General features: G+C 44.9%; 1 protein-coding gene across 1 annotated transcript in view; it reads left to right on the top strand.

Moving 5' to 3' along the window:
- The window catches only part of LOC137380848 (broad substrate specificity ATP-binding cassette transporter ABCG2-like), a 181,788-nt gene that overhangs the window by 44,817 nt on the left and 116,033 nt on the right, over positions 1-20,938 (top strand). The window contains exons 5-6 of the mRNA XM_068053260.1: positions 8,964-9,116; positions 19,233-19,390. Of these exons, the coding sequence (XP_067909361.1) occupies positions 8,964-9,116; positions 19,233-19,390 (311 nt within the window). The remainder of the gene's footprint in view (positions 1-8,963; positions 9,117-19,232; positions 19,391-20,938) is intronic.

The following is a 20,938-nucleotide window of genomic DNA, read 5'->3' as shown; positions in this document are numbered from 1 at the left end:
GAGATGTTCCGCAAAGCGGTCACCCAGTCTGCGCTTGGTCTCCCCAATGTAGAGGAGACCACACTGTGAGCAGCAAATACAGTATACTACATTGAAAGAAGAAGTACAAGTAAATCGCTGCTTCACCTGAAAGGAGTGTTTGGGGCCTGGGATAGTGAGGAGAGAGGAGGTAAATGGGCAGGTATTACACCTCCTGCGATTGCAGGGGAAGGTGCCATGGGACGGGGACGAGGTGGTGGGGGTAATGGAGGAGTGGACCAGGGTGTCGTGGAGGGAACGATCCCTTCGGAATGCTGACAGGGGAAGGGAGGGGAAGATACGACTGGTAGTGGCATCACGCTGGAGGTGGCGGAAATGGCGGACGATGATCCTTTGGATATGGAGGCTGGTGGGGTGAAAAGTGAGGACAAGGGGAACCCTGTCACGGTTCTGGGAGGGAGGGGAAGGGGTGAGGGTAGAGGTGCGGGGAATAGGCTGGACACGGTTGAGGGCCCTGTCAACCACAGTGGGGGGAAATCCTCGGTTGAGGAAAAAGGAGGTCATATCAGAAGCACCGTCATGGAAGGTAGCATCATCAGAGCAGATGCGTCGGAGATGGAGAAACTGGGAGAATGGAATGGAGTCCTTACTGGAGGTAGGGTGTGAAGAAGTGTAGTCGAGGTAGCTGTGGGAGTCAGTGGGCTTATAATGGATATTAGTAGACAACCTATCCCCAGAGATGGAGACAGAGAAGTCGAGGAAGGGAAGGGAAGTGTCAGAGATGGACCATGTAAAGGTGAGAGAAGGGTGGAAATTGGAAGCAAAGTTGATAAAGTTTTCCAGTTCGGGGCGGGAGCAGGAAAGGGCACCGATACAGTCATCGATGTACCGGAAAAAGAGTTGGGGGAGGGGGCCTGAGTAGGACTGGAACAAAGAATGCTCAACATATCCCACAAAAAGACAGGCATAACTAGGACCCATGCGAGTACCCACAGCAACCCTTCCTTTTAATTGAAGGAAGTGCGTGGAGTTGAAGGAAAAGTTGTTCCGGTTGCTTGCCATTTCAACACTCCTCCCTGCTCTCATGCTCACATCTCTGTCCTGGGATTGCTGCAGTGTTCCAGTGAACATCAACACAAGCTCAAGGAACAGCATCTCATCTACCGATTAGGCACACTACAGTCTGCCGGACTGAACATTGAGTTCAATCATTTCAGAGCACGACAGCCCCCCATTTTACTTTCATTTTTAGTTATTTTTTTTCTTTCTCTTTTTTTTTTACATTCTTTTTTACATTTTTTACAATTTTTTTTTGCATTTTTTTCATTTCATCTTAGTTTGTTCAGTTTGCTTACCCACTGTTTTTTTCAGGTTTGCACTTGCTGCTGTTCAATATTTAGTGTATTAACAGCTAATCTGTACTAATGCTTTGTCTTTCAACACATCATTAACATATTGTTTGCCTTTGCTCCGTGACCTTTTGGTCAGCTATGTGGCCTGGTCCAATCTAGACCTCCTTTGTTATCTCTTGCCCCACCCCCACCTCACTTGCTTATAACCTGTGACTTTTCTAATATTTGTCAGTTCCGATGAAGGGTCACTGACCCGAAACGTTAACTCTGCTTCTCTTTCCACAGATGCTGCCAGACCTGCTGAGTGGTTCCAGCGTTTCTAGTTTTTGTTTCAGATTTCCAGCATCCGCAGTATTTGGTTTTATTATATCAATAGTGGATCTCTCTGCTCGAAAGCCGCACTGTGCCTCAGGGTAGACGCGCTCAGCCAGCTTCTGGGGGGAGTCTGTTTAAACCGATTCGAGCGAAGACTTTCCCCACTGTGCTGAGCAGGGAGATTCCACGGTAGTTGTTGCAATCACCCTTGTTCTTATAGAGGGTGATGATATTGGCATCGCGCATGTTCCGTGTTACTGCTCCCTCATCCCAGCACAGGCAAAGCAGTTCATGGAGTGCTGAGAGTATAGCAGGCTTGGCACACTTGATTATTTCAGGGGTAATGCCATCCTTTCCAAGGGCTTTTCTGCTGGCTAGAGAATTGATGGTGTTACTGAGATCCGATTTTGTTAGCTGTTTATCCAGCTCATCCATGACTAGCAGAGACTGGGCAACATTGACGGCGGTGTCAGTGACATCATTTTAGTTAGGTATAGCATAGTTGGGGGAACAGATACTGTTCTCTACAGCAAAGATAGAGTTCCGAAGTCTAAGTTGCCTACCTGGTGCCAAGGTTAGGACATCTCTTCTGGGCTGGAGAGGAACTTGGAGTGGGAGGGAAAGGATGCAGTTGTTGTGGTCCTTGTAGGTACCAATGACATAGGTAGGACTAGGAAAGAGGTTCTGATGAGTGACTATGAGCTGCTCATGGCTAAATTAAAAAGCAGAACCACAAAGGCAATAATCTCTGGATTACTACCTGAGCCATGTGCAAATTGCATAGAGTAAATAATATTAGAGAGATAAATGCGTGGCTCAAAGATTGGTGTGGGAGAAATGGATTCTGATTCATGGGACACTGGCACCAGTACTGGGGAAAGAGAGAGCTGTTCCGTTGGGATGGGCTTCACTTGAACCATGCTGGGACCAGTGTCCTGGTGAATCGTATAACTAGGGTTGTAGATAAGGCTTTAAACTAAATAGTGGGGGGGAGGGTTCAATTGAAAGGAAGTTTAAAAAGTCGATAAATAACGGGAGAGCAGAGATGCAGGGTAGTGAAGGGGTATATATCAATCGGGGTGTGACAGGAAGGGGCAGAGAATACAAGCATAAGATTACAGCAGAAATTAGAATCAGAGTAGGTAAAAATGGTAAAAAGTCAAAGCTGAAGGCTCTTTATCTGAATGCACGTAGTATTTCTGACAAGATAGATGAGCTGACGGCACAGATAGAAACAAATAAATATGATTTGATGGCTATCCCAAAGACGTGGTTACAGGATGACCAGGACTGGAAACTCAATGTTCAAGGATATACGATATTCCAGAAGAATAAGCAGAAAGGAAAAGAAGGTGGGGTAGCTTTGCTATTAAAGGAAGGGATCAGTGCAGTTGTGAGTAATGATATAGGTGTAATAGTGATGTAGAATCAGTTTGGGTGGAAATAAGGAATAGCAAGGGAAAGAAATCACTGGTGGGAGTGGTCTATAGGCCCCCGAGGAGTTGCCTCTCTGTAGGACAAAATATTAATCAGGAAATAATGGAGGCATGTAAGGACACTGCAATTATCATGGGTGATTTTAATGTGCATATAGACTGGACAAATTAAATTGGCAAAGGTAGCATGGAAGACAAATTTGGAGAGTGCATCTGGGATTGTTTCTTAGAACAATACATTGCAGAACCGACCTGGGAACAGGCTATTTTAGATTTGGTAATGTGTAATGAGATAGCATTAATAAGAGATCTCATTGTTAAGGATCCTCCAGAGGGAAGCGATCATAACATGGTAGAATTTCAAATTCAGTTTGAGGCTGAGCAACTTGGGTCTCAATCCAGTGTCTTCAACTTAAACAAGGGCGATTACAGAGGTATGAAGAAGGAGTTGTCTAAAGTGGGCTGGAAAAATAGACTACAGGGAAAGTCAGTAGAGGAGCAGTGGCAGATGTTCAAGCAGATATTTCATAACACTCGACAAACATTTATTCCGGTCAGAAGGAAGGACTCGATGAGAATGATGAACCACCCGTGGATAACAAAGGAAGTTAAGGAGAGTATCAAATCAAAAACAAAGGCGGACAAATCGGCAAAAGCTAGTGGTCGGCCAGAGGATTGTGAACTTTTTAGAAACCTGCAGCGGATGACTGAAAAACTAATAAAGAGTGAGAAAATAGATTATGAGGGTAAATTAGCAAGAAATATAAAAACAAACAGTAAGAGCTTCTACGGGTATATAAAAATGGAAAAGAGTAGCTAAAGTAAATGTGGGACCCTTAGAGGATGAAACTGGGGAATTAATAACGGGGAATTAATAACAGGGAACAGGGAAATGGCAGATAATTTAAACCAATATTTTGCATCGGTTTTCATGGTGGAGGACACTATAAACATCCCGGCAATAATAGATGAGCAAGGTGTAAATGGGAGGGAAGAACTTGTAACACTCTCTATCACAAGGAAAAAGGTGCTTCACAAACTGATGGGACTAAAGGCAGACAAGTTGCCAGGACTTGATGGCCTACATCCAAGGGTTTTAAAAGAAGTGACTGCAGAGATAGTGGAGGCATTGGTTATAATATACCAAAACTCACTGGATTCCAGTAGGGTACCAGCGGATTGGAAAACCGCTCATGTGATGCCCCTATGCAAGAAAGGAGGGAGACAGAAAGCAGGAAACTATAGACCAATTAGCTTAACATCTGTCATTGGGAAAATGCTAGTATCCATTATTAAGCAAGAAATAGCAGGACATTTAGAAAAACATAATGCAATCAAACAGAGTCAACATGGTTTTATGAAAGGGAAATCATGTTTGACAAATCTTTTTGAGTTCTTTGAGGATATAACAATCAGAGTGGATAAAGGGGAACCGGTAGATGTACAAAGAACAGTACAGCACACGAACAGGCCATTTGGCCCGCCAAGCCTGCGCCGATCTTGATGCCTATCTAAACTAAAACCTTCTGCACTTCCGGGAACCCTATCCCTCTATTCCCATCCTATTCATGTATTTGTCAAGATGCCTCTTAAACGTCGCTATCGTACCTGCTTCCACCACCTCGCCCGGCAGCAAGTTCCAGGCATTCACCACACTCTGTGTAAAGAACTTGCCTCACACATCCCCGCTAAACTTTGCCCCTCTCACCTTAAACCTATGTCCCCTAGTAACTGACTCTTCCACCCTGGGAAAAAGCTTCTGACTATCCACTCTGTCCATGCCGCTCATAACTTTGTAAACCCTTATCATGTCGCCCCTCCACCTCCGTCGTTCCAGTGAAAACAATCCGAGTTTATCCAACCTCTCCTCATAGCTAATGCCCTCCAGACCAGGCAACATACTGGTAAACTTCTTCTGTACCCTCTCCAAAGCCTCCACGTCCTTCTGGTAGTGTGGCGACCAGAATTGCACGCAATATTCTAAGTGTGGCCTAACTAAAGTTCTGTACAGCTGCAGCATGACTTGCCAATTTTTATACTCTATGCCCCGAACGATGAAGGCAAGCATGCCGTATGCCTTCTTGACTACCTTATCCACCTGCGTTGCCACTTGCAGTGACCTGTGGACCTGTACGCCCAGATCTCTCTGCCTGTCAATACTCTTGAGGGTTCTGCCATTTACTGTATACTTCCCACCTGTAATAGATCTTCCAAAATGCATTACCTCACATTTGTCCAGATTAAACTCCATCTGCCATTTCTCCGCCCAAGTCTCCAACCGATCTATATCCTGCTGTATCCTCTGACAATCCTCATCATTATCCGCAACTCCACCAACCTTTGTGTCGTCCGCAAACTTATTAATCAGACCAGCTACATTTTCCTCCAAATCATTTATATATACTACAAACCAGCAAAGGTCCCAGCACTGATCCCTGCGGAACATCCCTCCATTCAGAAAAGCACCCTTCCACTGCTACCCTCTGTCTTCTATGACCGAGCCAGTTCTGTATCCATCTTGCCAGCTCCCCTCTGATCCTGTGTGACTTCACCTTTTGTACCAGTCTGCCATGAGGGACCTTGTCAACGGCTTTAGTGAAGTCCATATAGATGACATCCACTGCCCTTCCTTCATCAATCATCTTTGTCACTTCCTCAAAAAACTCAATCAAATTTGTGAGACACGACCTCCCCTTCACAAAACCATGCTGTCTCTCGCTAATAAGTTTGTTTGTTTCCAAATGGGAGTAAATCCTGTCCCAAAGAATCCTCTCTAATAATTTCCCTACCACTGACGTAAGGCTCACCAGACTATAATTTCCTGGATTATCCTTGCTACCCTTCTTAAACAAAGGAACAACATTGGCTATTCTCCAGTCCTCTGGGACCTCACCTGTAACCAATGAGGATGCAAAGATTTCTGTCAAGGCCCCAGCAATTTCTTCCCTTGCCTCCCTCAGTATTCTGGGGTAGATCCCATCAGGCCCTGGGGACTTATCTACCTTAATGCTTTGCAAGACACCCAACACCTCCTCCTTTTCAATAATGAGATGACTGAGACTATCTACACTCCCTTCCCGAGGCTCATCATCCACCAAGGTGAATACTGATGCAAAGTACTCATTTAGTACATCGCCCATTTCCTCTGGCTTCACACTTAGATTCCCTTCTCTGTCCTTGAGTGGGCCAACCCTTTCCCTGGTTACCCTCTTGCTCTTTATATACTTATAAAAAGCCTTGGGATTTTCCTTAATCCTGTTTGCCAATGACTTTTCATGACCTCTTTTAGCCCTCCTGACTCCTTGCTTAAGTTCCTTCCTACTGTCTTTATATTCCTCAAGGGATTCGTCTGTTCCTAGCCTTCCAGCCCTTACGAATGCTTCCTTTTACTTTTTGACTAGGCTCACAATATCCCGCATTATCCAAGGTTCCCGAAACTTGCCAAACTTATCCTTCTTCCTCACCGGAAGATGCTGGTCCTGGATTCTAATCAACTGACATTTGAAAGACTCCCACATGTCAGATGTTGATTTACCCTCAAACAGCGTCCCCAATCTAAATTCTTCAGTTCCTGCCTAATATTGTTATAATTAGCCTTCCCCCAATTTAGCACCTTCACCCGAGGACTACTCTTATCCTTATCCACAAGTACCTTAAAACATATGGAATTATGGTCACTGTACCCGAAATGCTCCCCCACTGAAACTTCGACCACCTGGCCGGGCTCATTCCCCAATACCAGGTCCAATACGGCCCCATCCCTAGTTGGACTATCTACATATTGTTTCAAGAAGCCCTCCTGGATGCTCCTTACAAATTCTGCCCCATCCAAGCCCCTAGCACTAAGCGAGTCCCAGTCAATATAGGGGAAGTTAAAATCACCCACCACTACAACCCTGTTACCTTTACAAAATCTGTCTACATATCTGCTCCTCTACCTCCCGCTGGCTGTTGGGAGGCCTGTAGAAAACCCCCAACATCGTGACTGCACCCTTCCTATTCCTGAGCTCCACCCATATTGCCTCGCTGCACAACCCCTCCGAGGTGTCCTCCCGCAGTACAGCTGTAGTGTGTTTGGATTTTCAGAAGGCGTTTGATAAGGTGCCACATAAAAGGTTGTTGCACAAAATAAGAGCTCAGGGTATTGGGGGTAATGTGTTGGCATTGATTGAGGATTGGCTAACACACAAAGGCGGAGAGTCGGGATTAATGGGTCTTTTCAGGGTGGAAAGCCGTAACTAGTGGGGTGCCACAAGGATCGGTCCTAGGCCCTCAACTATTTACCACCTATATCAATGACTTGGAGGAAGGGACAGAGCGTAGTGTATCCAAATTTGCTGACAATACAAAAATAGGTGGGAAGGCATGTTGTGATGAGGACACAAAGAATCTGCAAAGGGATATAGATAGGTTAAGTGAGTGGGCAAAAACTTGGCAGATGGAGTTCAATGTGGGAAAGTGTGAGGTCATCCACTTTGGTAGGAAGAATAAAAAAGGCAGATTATTATTTAGATGGAGAAAGACTCCAAAATACTACAGTACAGAGGGATCTGGGTGTTCTTGTGCATGAAACACAAAAGGTTAGCATGCAGGTGCAGCAAGTAATTAGGAAAGCAAATGGAATTTTGGCCTTTGTTGCGAGGGGGTTAGAGTTTAAAAATAGGGAAGTCTTGTTACAACTGTACAGGGTGTTGGTGAGGCCACACCTGGAGTACTGCATACACTTTTGGTCCCCGTCTTTAAGGAAGGATATTCTAGCATTGGAGGCAGTTCAGAAAAGATTCACTAGGCTTATTCCTGGGATGAAGGGGTTGTCTTATCAAGAACGACTAAACAGGTTAGGCCTGTATTCATTGGAGTTTAGAAGAATGAGGGGTGCTCTGATTGAAACATATCAGATTTTAAGGGGGCTTGACAGAGTAAATGTTGAGAATATGTTTCCACTGGTGGGGGAATCTCAAACTAGGGGACATAGTTACAGAATAAGGGGTCACACATTTAAAACTGAGATGCGAAGGAATTTCTTCTCTCAGAGGGTGGTGTATCTCTGGAATTCTCTGCCTCAGAGAGTTGTGGAGGCTAGGTCACTAAATGTATTTAAGGAGGAGGTAGATAGATTTTTGAAATCTCGAGGAGTCAAGGGGTATGCGGAGCAGGTCCGAAAGAGGAGTTGAGGCCTGGGACTGATCAGCCATGGTCGTATTGAATGGCGGGGCAGGCTTGAGGGGCTGAATGGCCTACTCCTGCTCCTATTTCTTATGTTCTTATTACTGTTGGATTATCTGTGATGTCTAACTTCATCGTGCCATGGAGTGAATGTACTGACTGATGACAGAGTTTCCTAGACATCATGTTGGCATTCTGGTTGCCTTAGACATCCTTGAGATGTGCTTTGCAATATGTCAGCCGCATCGGGTAGTATAGTGGCTGACTGACGCTGCATTCTTTCTGCCACCTCCTCCTATTTCTTCTGTTTGGTTTTGCATAAGGGAGGGTGACTAAAAATCTCAAAGTGCGCACCTCCTCTCCCTGATTTCTTTGCAATGACTGACCAAGAGCTCTTTCTTCTTTCCCTTGCTCTAAAATGCCTAATTCTACAGTGATTTCATTGTCTGCATCTGTGCTTATCTACCTACGACTAGACTATTCAAATGCTTCCTGATGCACTTCACAGCTGATTAAGATTAGTACTACTTCCTCTTCACTGACTAGCTTGCTGTTTAGCAAATATAGCCCACGCCAGAGAAATTCAGCACAAGTAAATTCTCCCAAATACTTTTAGTAACCTACAGTTAACCCATGAGTTACACCAACAGCTTATTCTATCTAGACTGATGACAGGTATCATTTTAATTAAATGTTAAACTGTGTTGCCTCACAGGATGATATTATCATGGGGACATTGACTGTGAGGGAGAATTTGCTGTTTTCCGCAGCACTGAGATTACCTAGTTCAATCAGGTTCAAGGAGAAAGAAGAAAGGGTGGATCTAATCATCTCCCAACTTGGACTGACCAAGGTGTCTGACAGCAAGGTATGACAGAGAACAGCTGGATAAATTACCAAATAGTACTTCTGTAAGAGACGTTGGGAATCACTGAAAAGTTTATTGTGAAACAAATCACTACAGTTGTGTAAAAAGTTTAGATTTCACTCCGACTTTTTACTCTCTTCAATTTTCAAAACTTTAAATCAAATTACATGTAGCAGTGTTTATATTTTCATTAACAATGGCACCAATTTGTGTGTTTTTAATCTTTTATTTTATCCAGGTATAAAACATAAGAAAACATAAGAATTGGAGCAGGGAAAGGTCACACGGCCCCTTGAGCCTGCTTTGCCATTTGATATGATTATGCCTGATCCTCAACCTCAGCTCCACTTTCTTGCCCAATCCCCATATCCTTTGATTCTCTTAGAGTTCAAAACTCTTATGATCTCAACCTTGAATATACTGAATGACTGAGCACCCACAGCTCTCTGGGGTAGAGTATTCCAAAGATTCACAACCCACTGAATAAAAAGATTTCTCCTCATTTCAGTCTGAAATGGCTATCCTGTTATCCTGATACTGTGCCACCTAGTTCTAGACTCTCCAGACAGGGAAACAGCCTCTCAGCATCTACCCTGTCAAGCTCCCGCAGAATCTTATGAGGTCACCTCTCATTATTCTAAACTCCAAAGTGTATAGGCCCATTCTCATCAACCTTTCCTCATAGGACAACCTTCTCATCCCAGGTAATAAAAACAGAAAGCGCTGAAAATACTCAAGCAGGTCAAGCAGCTTCTGTGGAGAGAGAGGCACAGTTAACGTTTCAGGTCTGTGACCTTTCATCAAAACTCCTCTCATCCCAGGAATTAGTTTCATGAACCTTTGTTGCACCCCCTCTAAGGTATAGGGAGCAAAACTACACAATACTCCAGATGTGGTCTCACCAAAGCCCTGTACAATATCAGCAAGACTTCTTTACTCTTGTGCTGCAACCCCCTTGTAATAAAGGCCAACATTCCATTTGCCTTCCTAATTGCCCGTGGAACCTGCATGTTAACTTTCTGTGTTTCACATACAAGGAACACCAACATTTAACAATTTCCCACCATTTAAAAAATAATTGTTTTATCTATTAATTGGCCATTATAAATTGCCCCTAGTATAGGTAGGTGGTCGGGGAATATAGGGACAGGTGAGGATGTGGTAGGAATATGGGATTAGTGTAGGATTAGTATAAATGGGTGGTTAATGGTCGGCACAGACTTGGTGGGCCGAAGGGCCTGTTACAGTGCTGTATCTCTAAATCTAAATCTAAAATCTATGCTTCCTACCAAAGTGAATAACCTGACATTTTCCCACATTATACTCCATTCTTGCTCACTCACAGTTTATCTATATCCTTTTGCAGACTCTTTGGGTGGAATTTTCAAATCATAGTCCCTACTGAAATGACAGGACCTGTAGCGAGTCGGGAACCCAATTGGTGCTGGACTTGGCTTTGCTGTGGCTGTTTAATTCAGCCATGGCAATAGCATCCCGTTTCTGTGTTGCCCATCCAATCAGAGAGGGTTGGCAGGCAGGTTGTAGGCCAAGTATATAAAGGAATTCTGATAGGGGTCTGAATGGCTGCAACATTCACAAAGGAGTACAATATAAGGCCGAGGAGTCCTCCGAGGAGGATAAGCATTCTGAGAATGCATTGTCAAATGACTCAATCGCATCCTCCACCAGCACAGATACACACACCGCAGTGGGTACTGCAGTAGCATTAACTAGGCTGTCACATGTTGAGAAACACATCACATGTGAGCAGGAGCAGGTACTGGAGATAGGGACAGCAGTGTCGAGTCTCTGTCAGAGAGTGCAGGACACTCCAAGCTGTGCTCAACTGGATGTTGATGCTGAGTCTCAGGGCTCATCCATGAAAAGGGAACTGGTGGGGTAGCAACAAGAAATGTGTATGCATCTTTCAGAATTTCCAGAGCCAGTGTGCACACTTGGAGTGAGAATGGAGGAGTCCATTTCTAGCTTGAGTGCCATGATGTCTCAGGCATTTGCACTGACATCTACCTCCATGGAAAGAGTGGCCACCGACATGGAGACTCACATGAAGCAGGCAACCAAGTGTATGCTGGCCCTTATCAATGGCCAGCACACTCAATCTATTGCTTTACAAAGGTTGGAGCAAAGTCCTGCCTTGGTGACTCAACATCTCACTGAAATACAGAGAAGTGCCCTCCCAATCTTGGCTAGCTGGGAAGTGCAGGTCAGCCATGAGAGGGAAGATGGAAAAAGGGTATATGGTAATGACAACTCTTCTCATTCCTTGCCCCTCCCCCACCCATCCCCTGCCACAGACAGAGCCACACATGCTGTCTCCTACCCGAAGACAAAATTTACCCCTGCACAGGTGCAGATGGGGGAGTTTTGGGTGGGCCCAAACAGGTTCCAAAATCCAGAGTATGTCTGCTATGTGTATCTCATGTCTCATGCCATGAGCAGGGGAAGAAGAAGTCTGCCTCCAACTCAGCTGAAGCCACAGAGGCTGCACCAAGTAGAAGTAAAAGGAAGCACATGAGAAAGTCATCTTAGTTGCACAAGCAGATTCACTTGGGAGCTTTTGTCCATGTCAATTTATTATAATGATGTTCATTTCAATGAATGAAATACTTTTTTTGAACTTCTCATTCTCATGGCCTCTGCTTTGTTGCTTCTTGGACAGTGGCCTTCAGGTGAAGGGTATGATCAGCCTTTATGAGGAGGAAAGGATGTGAATGTAATGGTTGGCTGTTGGAATGAGGTGTGTATGGGGAGGGTACAGGCACAGAGTTTCTGGTAGAACTTTCAGATGGCTGCATGTAGACATATTAAGTAAGGGTGCCTGGGTGAGCCCAACATATTCTTCTCTAGCAGGCAGGTGTGCAAGCACCATGGGCACATCTGGCTCCTCCTCTTCCTCTCCCTCCCCTTCCCCTTCCTCGGAGGATGCCAGCCAATCTCCGCCTTCCTCTTGTTGCAGCTCCTCTCCTCTCTACAGGGTGATATTGTGAAGAGAGTAGCAAACTGCAACAATCCTGAAGAACCTCAATGGGACATATTGAAAGGAGCCTTCATATCAGTCCGGGCACCTGAACCGCATCTTGGGCAACCTAATTGCTTGTTCTGTTATTGTCCAGGTGCTGATATGACTCCTGGTATATCTCACCTCTGGCTCACTGTTAGGGTTACTCCCAGGAACCAGCTGCTGAGGCTGTGTGGCAGAGAGAAAACCTGCAGATGATGTGATTGATGCAGAATGTATGCACCCTCTAATTTTTTTCGCAGTGCACATGTGATTTAAGTTTTTTGCATGGCCACACAAGTGTGGTAACTTAAAGGAACCAACTTGTATGTGGCTTGCGCGGGAACTTTCACCGCCACACAGCTTAGAGGGCTCATTGGTCATGGCAGCTCCCTGGATATCTAGTGCAGACATGAATGATCTCCTTTTTGTGGTCACAAACTAGCTGGACATAAAGGCAGTGGAATCCCTTCTGATTCATGAAGATTCCAGGCTGATCTGAGGGTACCTTGATCGCCACATGTGTGCAATCAGTCACTTCCTGTGCCTGTGGGAATCCAACCAATGCAGCAAAGCTGACAGCCCACTGGATTTGATATAACTAGTGACCTTGTCCAATAAGTCAGTGGTGTCTTGGGAAATGCACTGTGGGCAACAGACTGATATCCCAGGGATATCTCCAGCAGATCCCTGGAAGGAGCTAGAGGTTAAGAAATTCAGGGCTGTGGTGATTTTGACAGCCACTGGAAATGCATGACCACTTGGTCTTCTTGGGAGAACGTCTGGTTCCTGAAGACTGCAGATATCTGCCATGACCTATCAAGAGATTCTGTGCCTCCTGAGGCACTGTTGCTCTGTCATATTCAGGAGCTTACCAGTACTCTGCTAGTAGACTCTGTGCTGGAGGTATTGCCTCCGTTGAGCGTTGATTGGGAAGGGGATGAGGTGTTGGGGGCATCCAAAAAGTTGCAGTTGACACTGTAGTGGTTTCAGGCTGACAGAAATAATCCTATAAGCATAAGCCTTTTACTGTGGCTACCACAGGCTTCTGGATTTCAGTCTTTAAGGTCATCCCAGCTCATTAGTTTCATTACTTTCTCTGCTGTGATGTCGCCTCTTGGACCCTGGTGAGATGCAGAGAGCTTGGGGAACCTGTGCACTGGCTGCTAAAGCCAGATTGTGGGGTTAAAGAGAGACTTAATGACCTCTTTAAATATTTTAATTAGGTTCCCAACAGCTGCATAGGGGTGCTGTGCTCCCCTCCAAACCTGCCCAGTTAAACCTAGAAATGGGCAGAATGATTCCTGATCCAACACCACTTATAGCTCTTTAACCACCCACCCACACCTGTGCCCACCTCCCCTTGCCGTTAAAATTTTGCCCTTTGTGTCCTCCTCATAGCTTACTTTCCCACCTAGCTTTTAATTTCTGCAAGGTTGGATGCATTACACTCAGTCACTTCATCTAACTCTTTAATAAAGATTGTAAATAGTTAAGACCCCAGCAATGATCCTTGCAGCATCCCACTTGTAACAGCCTGCCAACCTGAAAATGACCCGTTTATTCCTACTCTCTGTTTTGCTGTCCTTTAATCAGACCTCTAGCCATGTTAATATCTTGCCCCAATCCCTTGAGCCTTTAACTTGTGCAACATCCTTTTCTGTGGCACCTTATCTAATGTCTTTTGAAAGTCCAAATATGCTACGTCCACTGGTTCCCTTTTATCTACCCTACTAGTTACATCCTGAAAAAACTCTAATCGATTTGTCAAACAAGATTTCCCTTTCCATAAAACAATGTTAACTCTCCCTAACCATATTATGATTTTTCAAGTACCGTCTTTCCACTTCCTTAATAATAGATTCCAGCATTTTCCCGATGATGATGTCAGGCTAACTGGTCTATAGTTCCTTGTTTTCTCTCTCCCTCCTTTCTTGAATAGCTGTGTTACATTGCTACCTTCCGATCCACTGGGACCATTCCAGAATCTAGGGAATTTTGGAGGTTCACAATTAGTGCATCCCCTATCTCTGCAGCCACCTTTTTTACAACTTTAGGCCATCAGGTCCAGGCAATTTGTTGGCCTTCCAGTCCCATTAATTCTCCAGTACTTTTTCTTTACTAATATTAATTACTTTAACTTCCTCACTCTCATTAGAGCCTTAATTCCCTGCTATTTCTGGTACGTGCTTTATGTCTTCTACTGTGAAGTCAGATACCAAGGGCTGAATTTTTGCCTCCATATGAGGGCGAGAACAGGGGCTTCAAAATCCACACCGTTGGCCAGTGGGTTGGTTTGCCGGCACCATCCTGCCCCAAGCCATTTTCCCGGAGGTGGGACGAGGGTCGAAAGGGCTACCCTCCCATAAGTGCAGATAGCCAATTGAAGTAAGTTAATAGCCTATTAAGCCCAATTGTCAGAGGCTGACTGAATTTTCCAGTCAGCTTGCAGGCCCACTGAGGTGTCGGGGACCAGGTCAGCAGCCTAGAGGCAGCCTTCTGGTGGCAGACCGGGGAGCCAGTGCTCCAGGCAGGCTTTGAGGCTCTCCCCACCTGCCTGGCCATTGCTGCAGCTGCAGGCCGCCATGTGGAGGGGCTCCCCCTCCACAATAGTGGCTTGGCTGCTGAAGCCATTTTTTAATTTAAAAGTTTTAAGAGTTGCAGAGAGGGTGCCTCAAGATAGAAGCACCCTCTCTCTCTTACCTGAACTGCAGGCTCCTGCTCCTTACGAGCTGGAGGGCCTCTTATTGGCCCTGCAGCTTTGAGAGCCCGCCCATTGTCCTTAATTGGATGGTGAGCACACCTTCTGGTCAGTAATTGGCCAATTCGGGGAAAGTTACTGCCAGGTGACTGTTTCCCACTCAGTGACCCTCATTTGACCCTAACGTCGAGGTCCTGATCCCAAACCCAAAATCCTGCCCCAAATCTCTCCATTTCTTTATTTCCCATTATAATTTCTCCTGTCTCAGCCTCTAAGGGATGCACCTTTACTTTCGCTACTCTCTTTGTACGTACTTGTCGAAGCTCTTACAATTTTTTTTATATTTCTGGTTGGTTTACTCTCATTCTATTTTCTCCTTCTTTTAGTAATCCTTTGCTGGTATCTAAAAGTCTCCCAATCCTCCAGCTTACTACTCTTCTTAGCAATAATGAAAGGCTATTTTTTAAAATCTAATGCTACCTTAACCTCTCCAGATAGCCATGGATGGATCTTTTTACTCATGGAGTTTTTACCTCTAGAAAAAAAATTCATTAACTCTCCTCCTTGGCCTTTTAAGATTTGTTGAAAATACACTTTCCACTCCCACACCCAAGCAAGTAAGGAACACATGTGCAGACGCACATTCTTCCAACAAAGCCCTCACTAAATGACAACTGCCAAACCCTTCCAATGGCTATAGATGAAGAAGTTGGCCTGTCCCACACCAAATAGAACTAATATAGCCACTCTCCCACACACATCTAAACAGGCAAGAAGTGTGGACTCCTCTCAATTTTCTTTATAGCATCATCCAGGAGTAATGGTGCAGTAGAATTTTTTTTAATGCCATTGATCAGCAGGTGGCTATTACTGAGGGAAAAAAATCCTAATGCAGCAACTGCTGGCAATGTCATTATCAAAAACATTTTAATACGAAAAATAAGGCATTCCCACTAATCCAACAAATCCCTAATACTGTTGGCTTTTATCTTGTAAATTAGCATTTGCAGTATAGAGTTTCACATGCCAGTGGCGTAGTGCTAATGTTACTTGACTAGTAATCCAGAGGCCGGGCTAATCCTCCAGAGACAGGAGTTCAAATCCCACGATGGCACCTGGTGGAAATTAAATTCAATTAATTAATAAAACTGCAATTAAAATCTAGTCTTAATAATAATAATGAGACTACCATTGTTGTAAAAACGCCTCTGGTTTGCTAATACCTTTTAGGGAAGGAAATCTGCTGTCCTTACCGGGTCTGGCCTACATGTGACTCCAATGCTGCACCGATGTGGTTAACTCTTAATTGCCTTCTGAAATGGATTAGCAAGCCACTCAGTTGTTCCAAACTACAACAGAAAAGTTGAATAAGAATAAAACCGGACTAACCACCCGGCATCGACCTAGGCACCGGAAACAACAACAGCACACCCTGCCAAGTTGACCCTGCAAAGTCCTCCTTACTAACATCTGGGAACATGCCTAAATTGAGAGAGCTGACCCACAGACTAGTCAAGCAATGCCTGATGTAGTGTACTCACTGAATCATGCCTACAGCCAATGTCCCAGCCTCCTCCCTCACTATTCCTGAGTATGTCCTGTTCCACAAGCAGGACAGACCCACCAAACGTGGTGGCACAGTGGTATACAGTCAGGGGGGAGTTGCCCTGGGAGTCCTCAACATTGACTCCAGAGCCCATGAAGTCTCATGGCATCAGGTCAAACACGGGCAAGGAAACCTCCTGCTGATTACCACTTACCACCCTCCCTCAGCTGATGAATCAGTACTCCTCCATGTTGAACACCACTTGGAATAAGCACTGAGGGTGGCAAGGGCACAGAATATACTCTGGGTGAGGGACTTCAATGCCCATCATCAAAAGTAGCTCGATAGCACGACTACTGACTGAGCTTGCCCAGTCCTGAAAGTCATAGCTGCCAGACTGGGCCTGCGCCAGGTGGTGAGGGAACCAACAAGAGGGAAAAACCTGCTTCACTTCACCCTCACCAATCCACCTGTTGCAGATGCATCTGTTAATGACAGTATTAGTAGGAGTGACCGCCGCACATTCCTTGTGACAATAAAGACCCGATTTCACACTGAGGATACCATCCATCGTGTTGTGTAGCACTGCCACCATGCTAAATGGTATAGATTCAGAACACATCTAACAGCTCAAAACTGTGCATCCATGAGGTGCTGTGGACCATCAGCAGCAGCAGAATTGTATTCAGCCACAATCTGTAACCTCATGGACCAGCATACCTCACTCTACCATTACCATCAAGCCAAGGGATCAACCCTGTTTCAACGAGGAGTGAAGGACAGCATGCCAGGAGCAGTGCCAGGCATATCTATAAAGGAGGTATCAACCCAGTGAAGCTATAGCACAGGACGACATGCATGCAGGACAGTGGAAACAGCATGTGATAGACAGAGCTAAGCAATCCCACAACCAAAGGATCAGATCAAAGCTCTGCAGTTCTGCCACATCTTGTCGTGAATGGTGGTGACAAGTAAACAACTAACTGGAGGAGGAGGCGGCTCCACAAACGTCCCTATCCTCAATGATGGGTGAGCCCAATACATAAGTACAAAAGACAAGTCTGAAGCATTTGCAATCATCTTCATCCAGAAGTGCCGAGTTGATGATCCATCTCGGCTTCCTCCTGAGGTCCCCAGCATCACAGATATCAGTCTTCAGCCAATTCGATTCACTCCACATGATATTAAGAAATGTTATAGGCCCTGCCATCATCCTGGCAGTAGTACTGAAGACTTGTGCTCCAGAACTAGCCACAACCCTAGCCAAGCTGTTACAGTACAATTACAATACTGGCATCAGCTGACAATGTGGAAAAATGCCCAGGTATGGCCTGTCCACAAAAAGGACAAATCCAATCTGGCCAATTACGCCCCATCAGTCTACTCTTGTTCATCAACAAAGTGATGGAAGGCATCATTGACAGTGCTATCAAGGGGCACTTACACAACAATAACTTGCTCACCAATGCTCAGTTTGATTCCACCAGAGCCAATTGGCTCCTGACCTCATTACAGCCTTGGTCTGAACATGGAGAAAAGAGCTGAATTCCAGAGGTGAGGTGAGAGTGACTGCCCTTGACATCAAGACAGCATTTGACCAGGTATGGCATCAAGGAGCCCTAGCAAAATTGAGGTCAATGGGAATTGGGGAAAACTCTCCACTAGTTGGAGTCATACCTAGTAGAAGATGGTTGTGGTTGTTGGAGGCCAAACATCTAAGCCCCAGGAAATCCTCAGGTTAGTTCCCTAAGTCTAACCATCTTCAGCTGCTTCATCAATGACCTTCCCCCATCATAAGGTCAGAAGTGGGGATGTTCACGGATGATTGCAGTGTTCAGTACTCCTCAGATACAAAAGCAGTCCGTGTCCACATGCAGTAAGACCTCAACAACATTCAGGCTTGGGCTGATATGTGGCAAGTAACATTCGTTCCTGACAAATGCCAGGCAATGGACATCTCCAACAAAAGACATTCAATGGCATTACCATCACTGAATCCCCCATCATTAACATCCAGAAACTTAACTGGACCAGCCATATAAATACAAGAGCAGGTCAGAGGCTTGGAATTCTGGGACAAGTAACTCACCTCCTGACTCCCCAAAGCCTGTCCACCATCTACAAGGTACAAGTCCACTTGTCTGGATGAGTGCAGCTTCAACAACACCCAATAACTTCAACACCATCCAGGACAAAGTAGCTCACTTGATTGGCACCCCATTCACCACCTGAAACATTCACTCCCTCCACCACTGGCGTACAGTGGCAATAGTGTGTACCATATACAAGATGCATTGCAGCAACTCACCAAGCCTCCTTCGACAGTACTTTCCAAACTTGCAACCTCTACCACCTAGAAGGGCAAGGGCAGGAGATGCACGGGAAAACCACCACCTGCAAGTTCCCCTCCAAGTCACACATCATCCTGACATGGATCTGTATCACTGTTGCTTCACTGTTTCTGGGTTGAAAACTTGAACTCCCTTCCTAACTGCACTGCGGGTATGTATACCTACACCAAATGGACAGCAGCGGTTCAAGAAGGCAGCTCACCGTCACCACCTTCTCAAGAGAAATTAGGGTTGGGCAATAAATGCTGGCCTTCCAGCAATGCGAACATCCCAGGAAAGAATAAAACAAAATGAGGGGAATTTGGGTGTGGCGGTCATTTCACCGTACACAAATGCTAACTCACTAAATTCACAAAGCTTAAAAAAAAGTTTAAATTGTTATTTCTGCTGAAGCTACTTATTTAGATAAATAAATTAATAATAAGTAATAAATTAATAAAAGCCTAAGATGATGACATTTGTAAAATGGAGGTATGTTTAAGCAGCCTGGTGTTTTCAGGTTGGTACAGAATTGATCCGAGGTGTGTCTGGTGGGGAAAGGAAAAGAACTCACATTGGTATGGAGCTCATTACGGATCCTCCCGTTTTGTTTCTGGATGAGCCCACAACAGGCTTGGATTCTAACACTGCAAAATCTGTGCTGATGCTATTGAAAAGGTATGAGTTTTATTAGCATGACACAACAATACACTCATTCCACCAATGAATGAAAGACTTCTAAAGCGCATAGAAAATTATTATCCCAAAATTGGAAGGCTCTGCTTCCCATGAAGTGTTTAATTTGATAGGAAATTGCAAATTGGAGGATTCTGAGCACTCACCAAAAGTTGGGAGCTCTGCAAACTGGGCAAGCTAACCCCTGCTCCCAGTTATCTGAACTATGTTTCTGTCAATTGAGACACCACCTAGGGCTTATTGGAGCTGAAAATGTGATCCTTACTGTGTGGTGCTGAAACTGCTATTTGCCAGGCACCAGCTGAACCTGCAAATGACTAAGCTGATGTCATCCAATGGTGGTCTTCCTTAGCATCTACAAGTTCTACTGTCATGGTGAAAAACCATAGAATTGCAAACCCTATGTCAAGGCCATGTCCGTACCATCCCACAATAATTTACATTTATAAACTGCCTTTAATGTAATGAACTTCACAGATAGACATAAGGAAAATAGGCACCAAATCGGAAGGAAGAGTTTCGGGAAAGTAACCAAAGATTTGGGTACACAGGTGGGTTTTGAGGAGATTTTTAAAGAAGATGTAGAGAAACAGAGATTTAGGAATGGAACTCCAGCATGTAGGACCCAGGCACCTAAAGGCTGTGCTGTGACGGACAAAGTAATGCACAAAAGACCAAAGGACTCGTCTTAGGGTGGGAGGATCATAGGGCTGAAGAAGATTGCAGAGATAAGGTGGAGTGAGGCTACAGAGAGATTTAACAATGAGGAAAAAATTATAAACTTAAAATATTGAGGGATATAGAGCCTATGTAGATCAGTGAGGGAAGGGATGATGGACAAGCAGGACTTAGTGTGGGACAAGATACATACAGAAGAATTTTGGACATGTTGGAGTTTATGGAGAGTGGAGGAAGGGAGGCTACATGGAAAGCATTGGAGTACTTAAGCCTAGAGTTAACAGAGGCAACTGTGAGTGTTTCAGTGGCAAAAGGCCAGAGGATAATTTACACCACCATGAATTGTTGTTCTGTCTCTAGCACTGAGAGCTTCTGCTTCTCAGGTGGCCGTATGCAAACAGAGCAGGAAAAGCATCAATTGGAATCTTCAAGACAATTCTTGGCACACATTTTAGTAAGAAGGGAAGAACTTGTTTTTAAATATCATCTTTCACAATCTCAGGATATACCACGGTGGGGCGTATTGTCTGTGTCTGGATGGCAAAAGTGCCTCTGTGAACTGAAACAGTGGTGAGGTTGGATATGAGGGATGAACTGTTTAGGCAACCTTTTGGTAAGTGATGCACTGATTAGCTAATTGAAATTCTCAGGGTGCGAAATTCAAACGCCCTGATTTTTGGGCATGGGTCTATAGTTTGCAGCGTGCCCTGGCCTGTTGGAAACAGGATGGTAAGGCAGAAAATTTGTAAAATTTAGAAAGAGCAGTAACTGGGAGTCAGAGTCGAGATAAAAAAAACTAAGTGTGACCTAAGCAGGTAAGTGATTGGTTGGTGAGTATTTCTCTTTTTCTCT

Source organism: Heterodontus francisci, chromosome 20, assembly GCF_036365525.1.
Source record: "Heterodontus francisci isolate sHetFra1 chromosome 20, sHetFra1.hap1, whole genome shotgun sequence".
Lineage (NCBI taxonomy): Eukaryota > Metazoa > Chordata > Chondrichthyes > Heterodontiformes > Heterodontidae > Heterodontus > Heterodontus francisci.
Note: the sequence above shows the minus strand (reverse complement) of the source record. Positions and strands in the feature narration are given on the sequence as shown.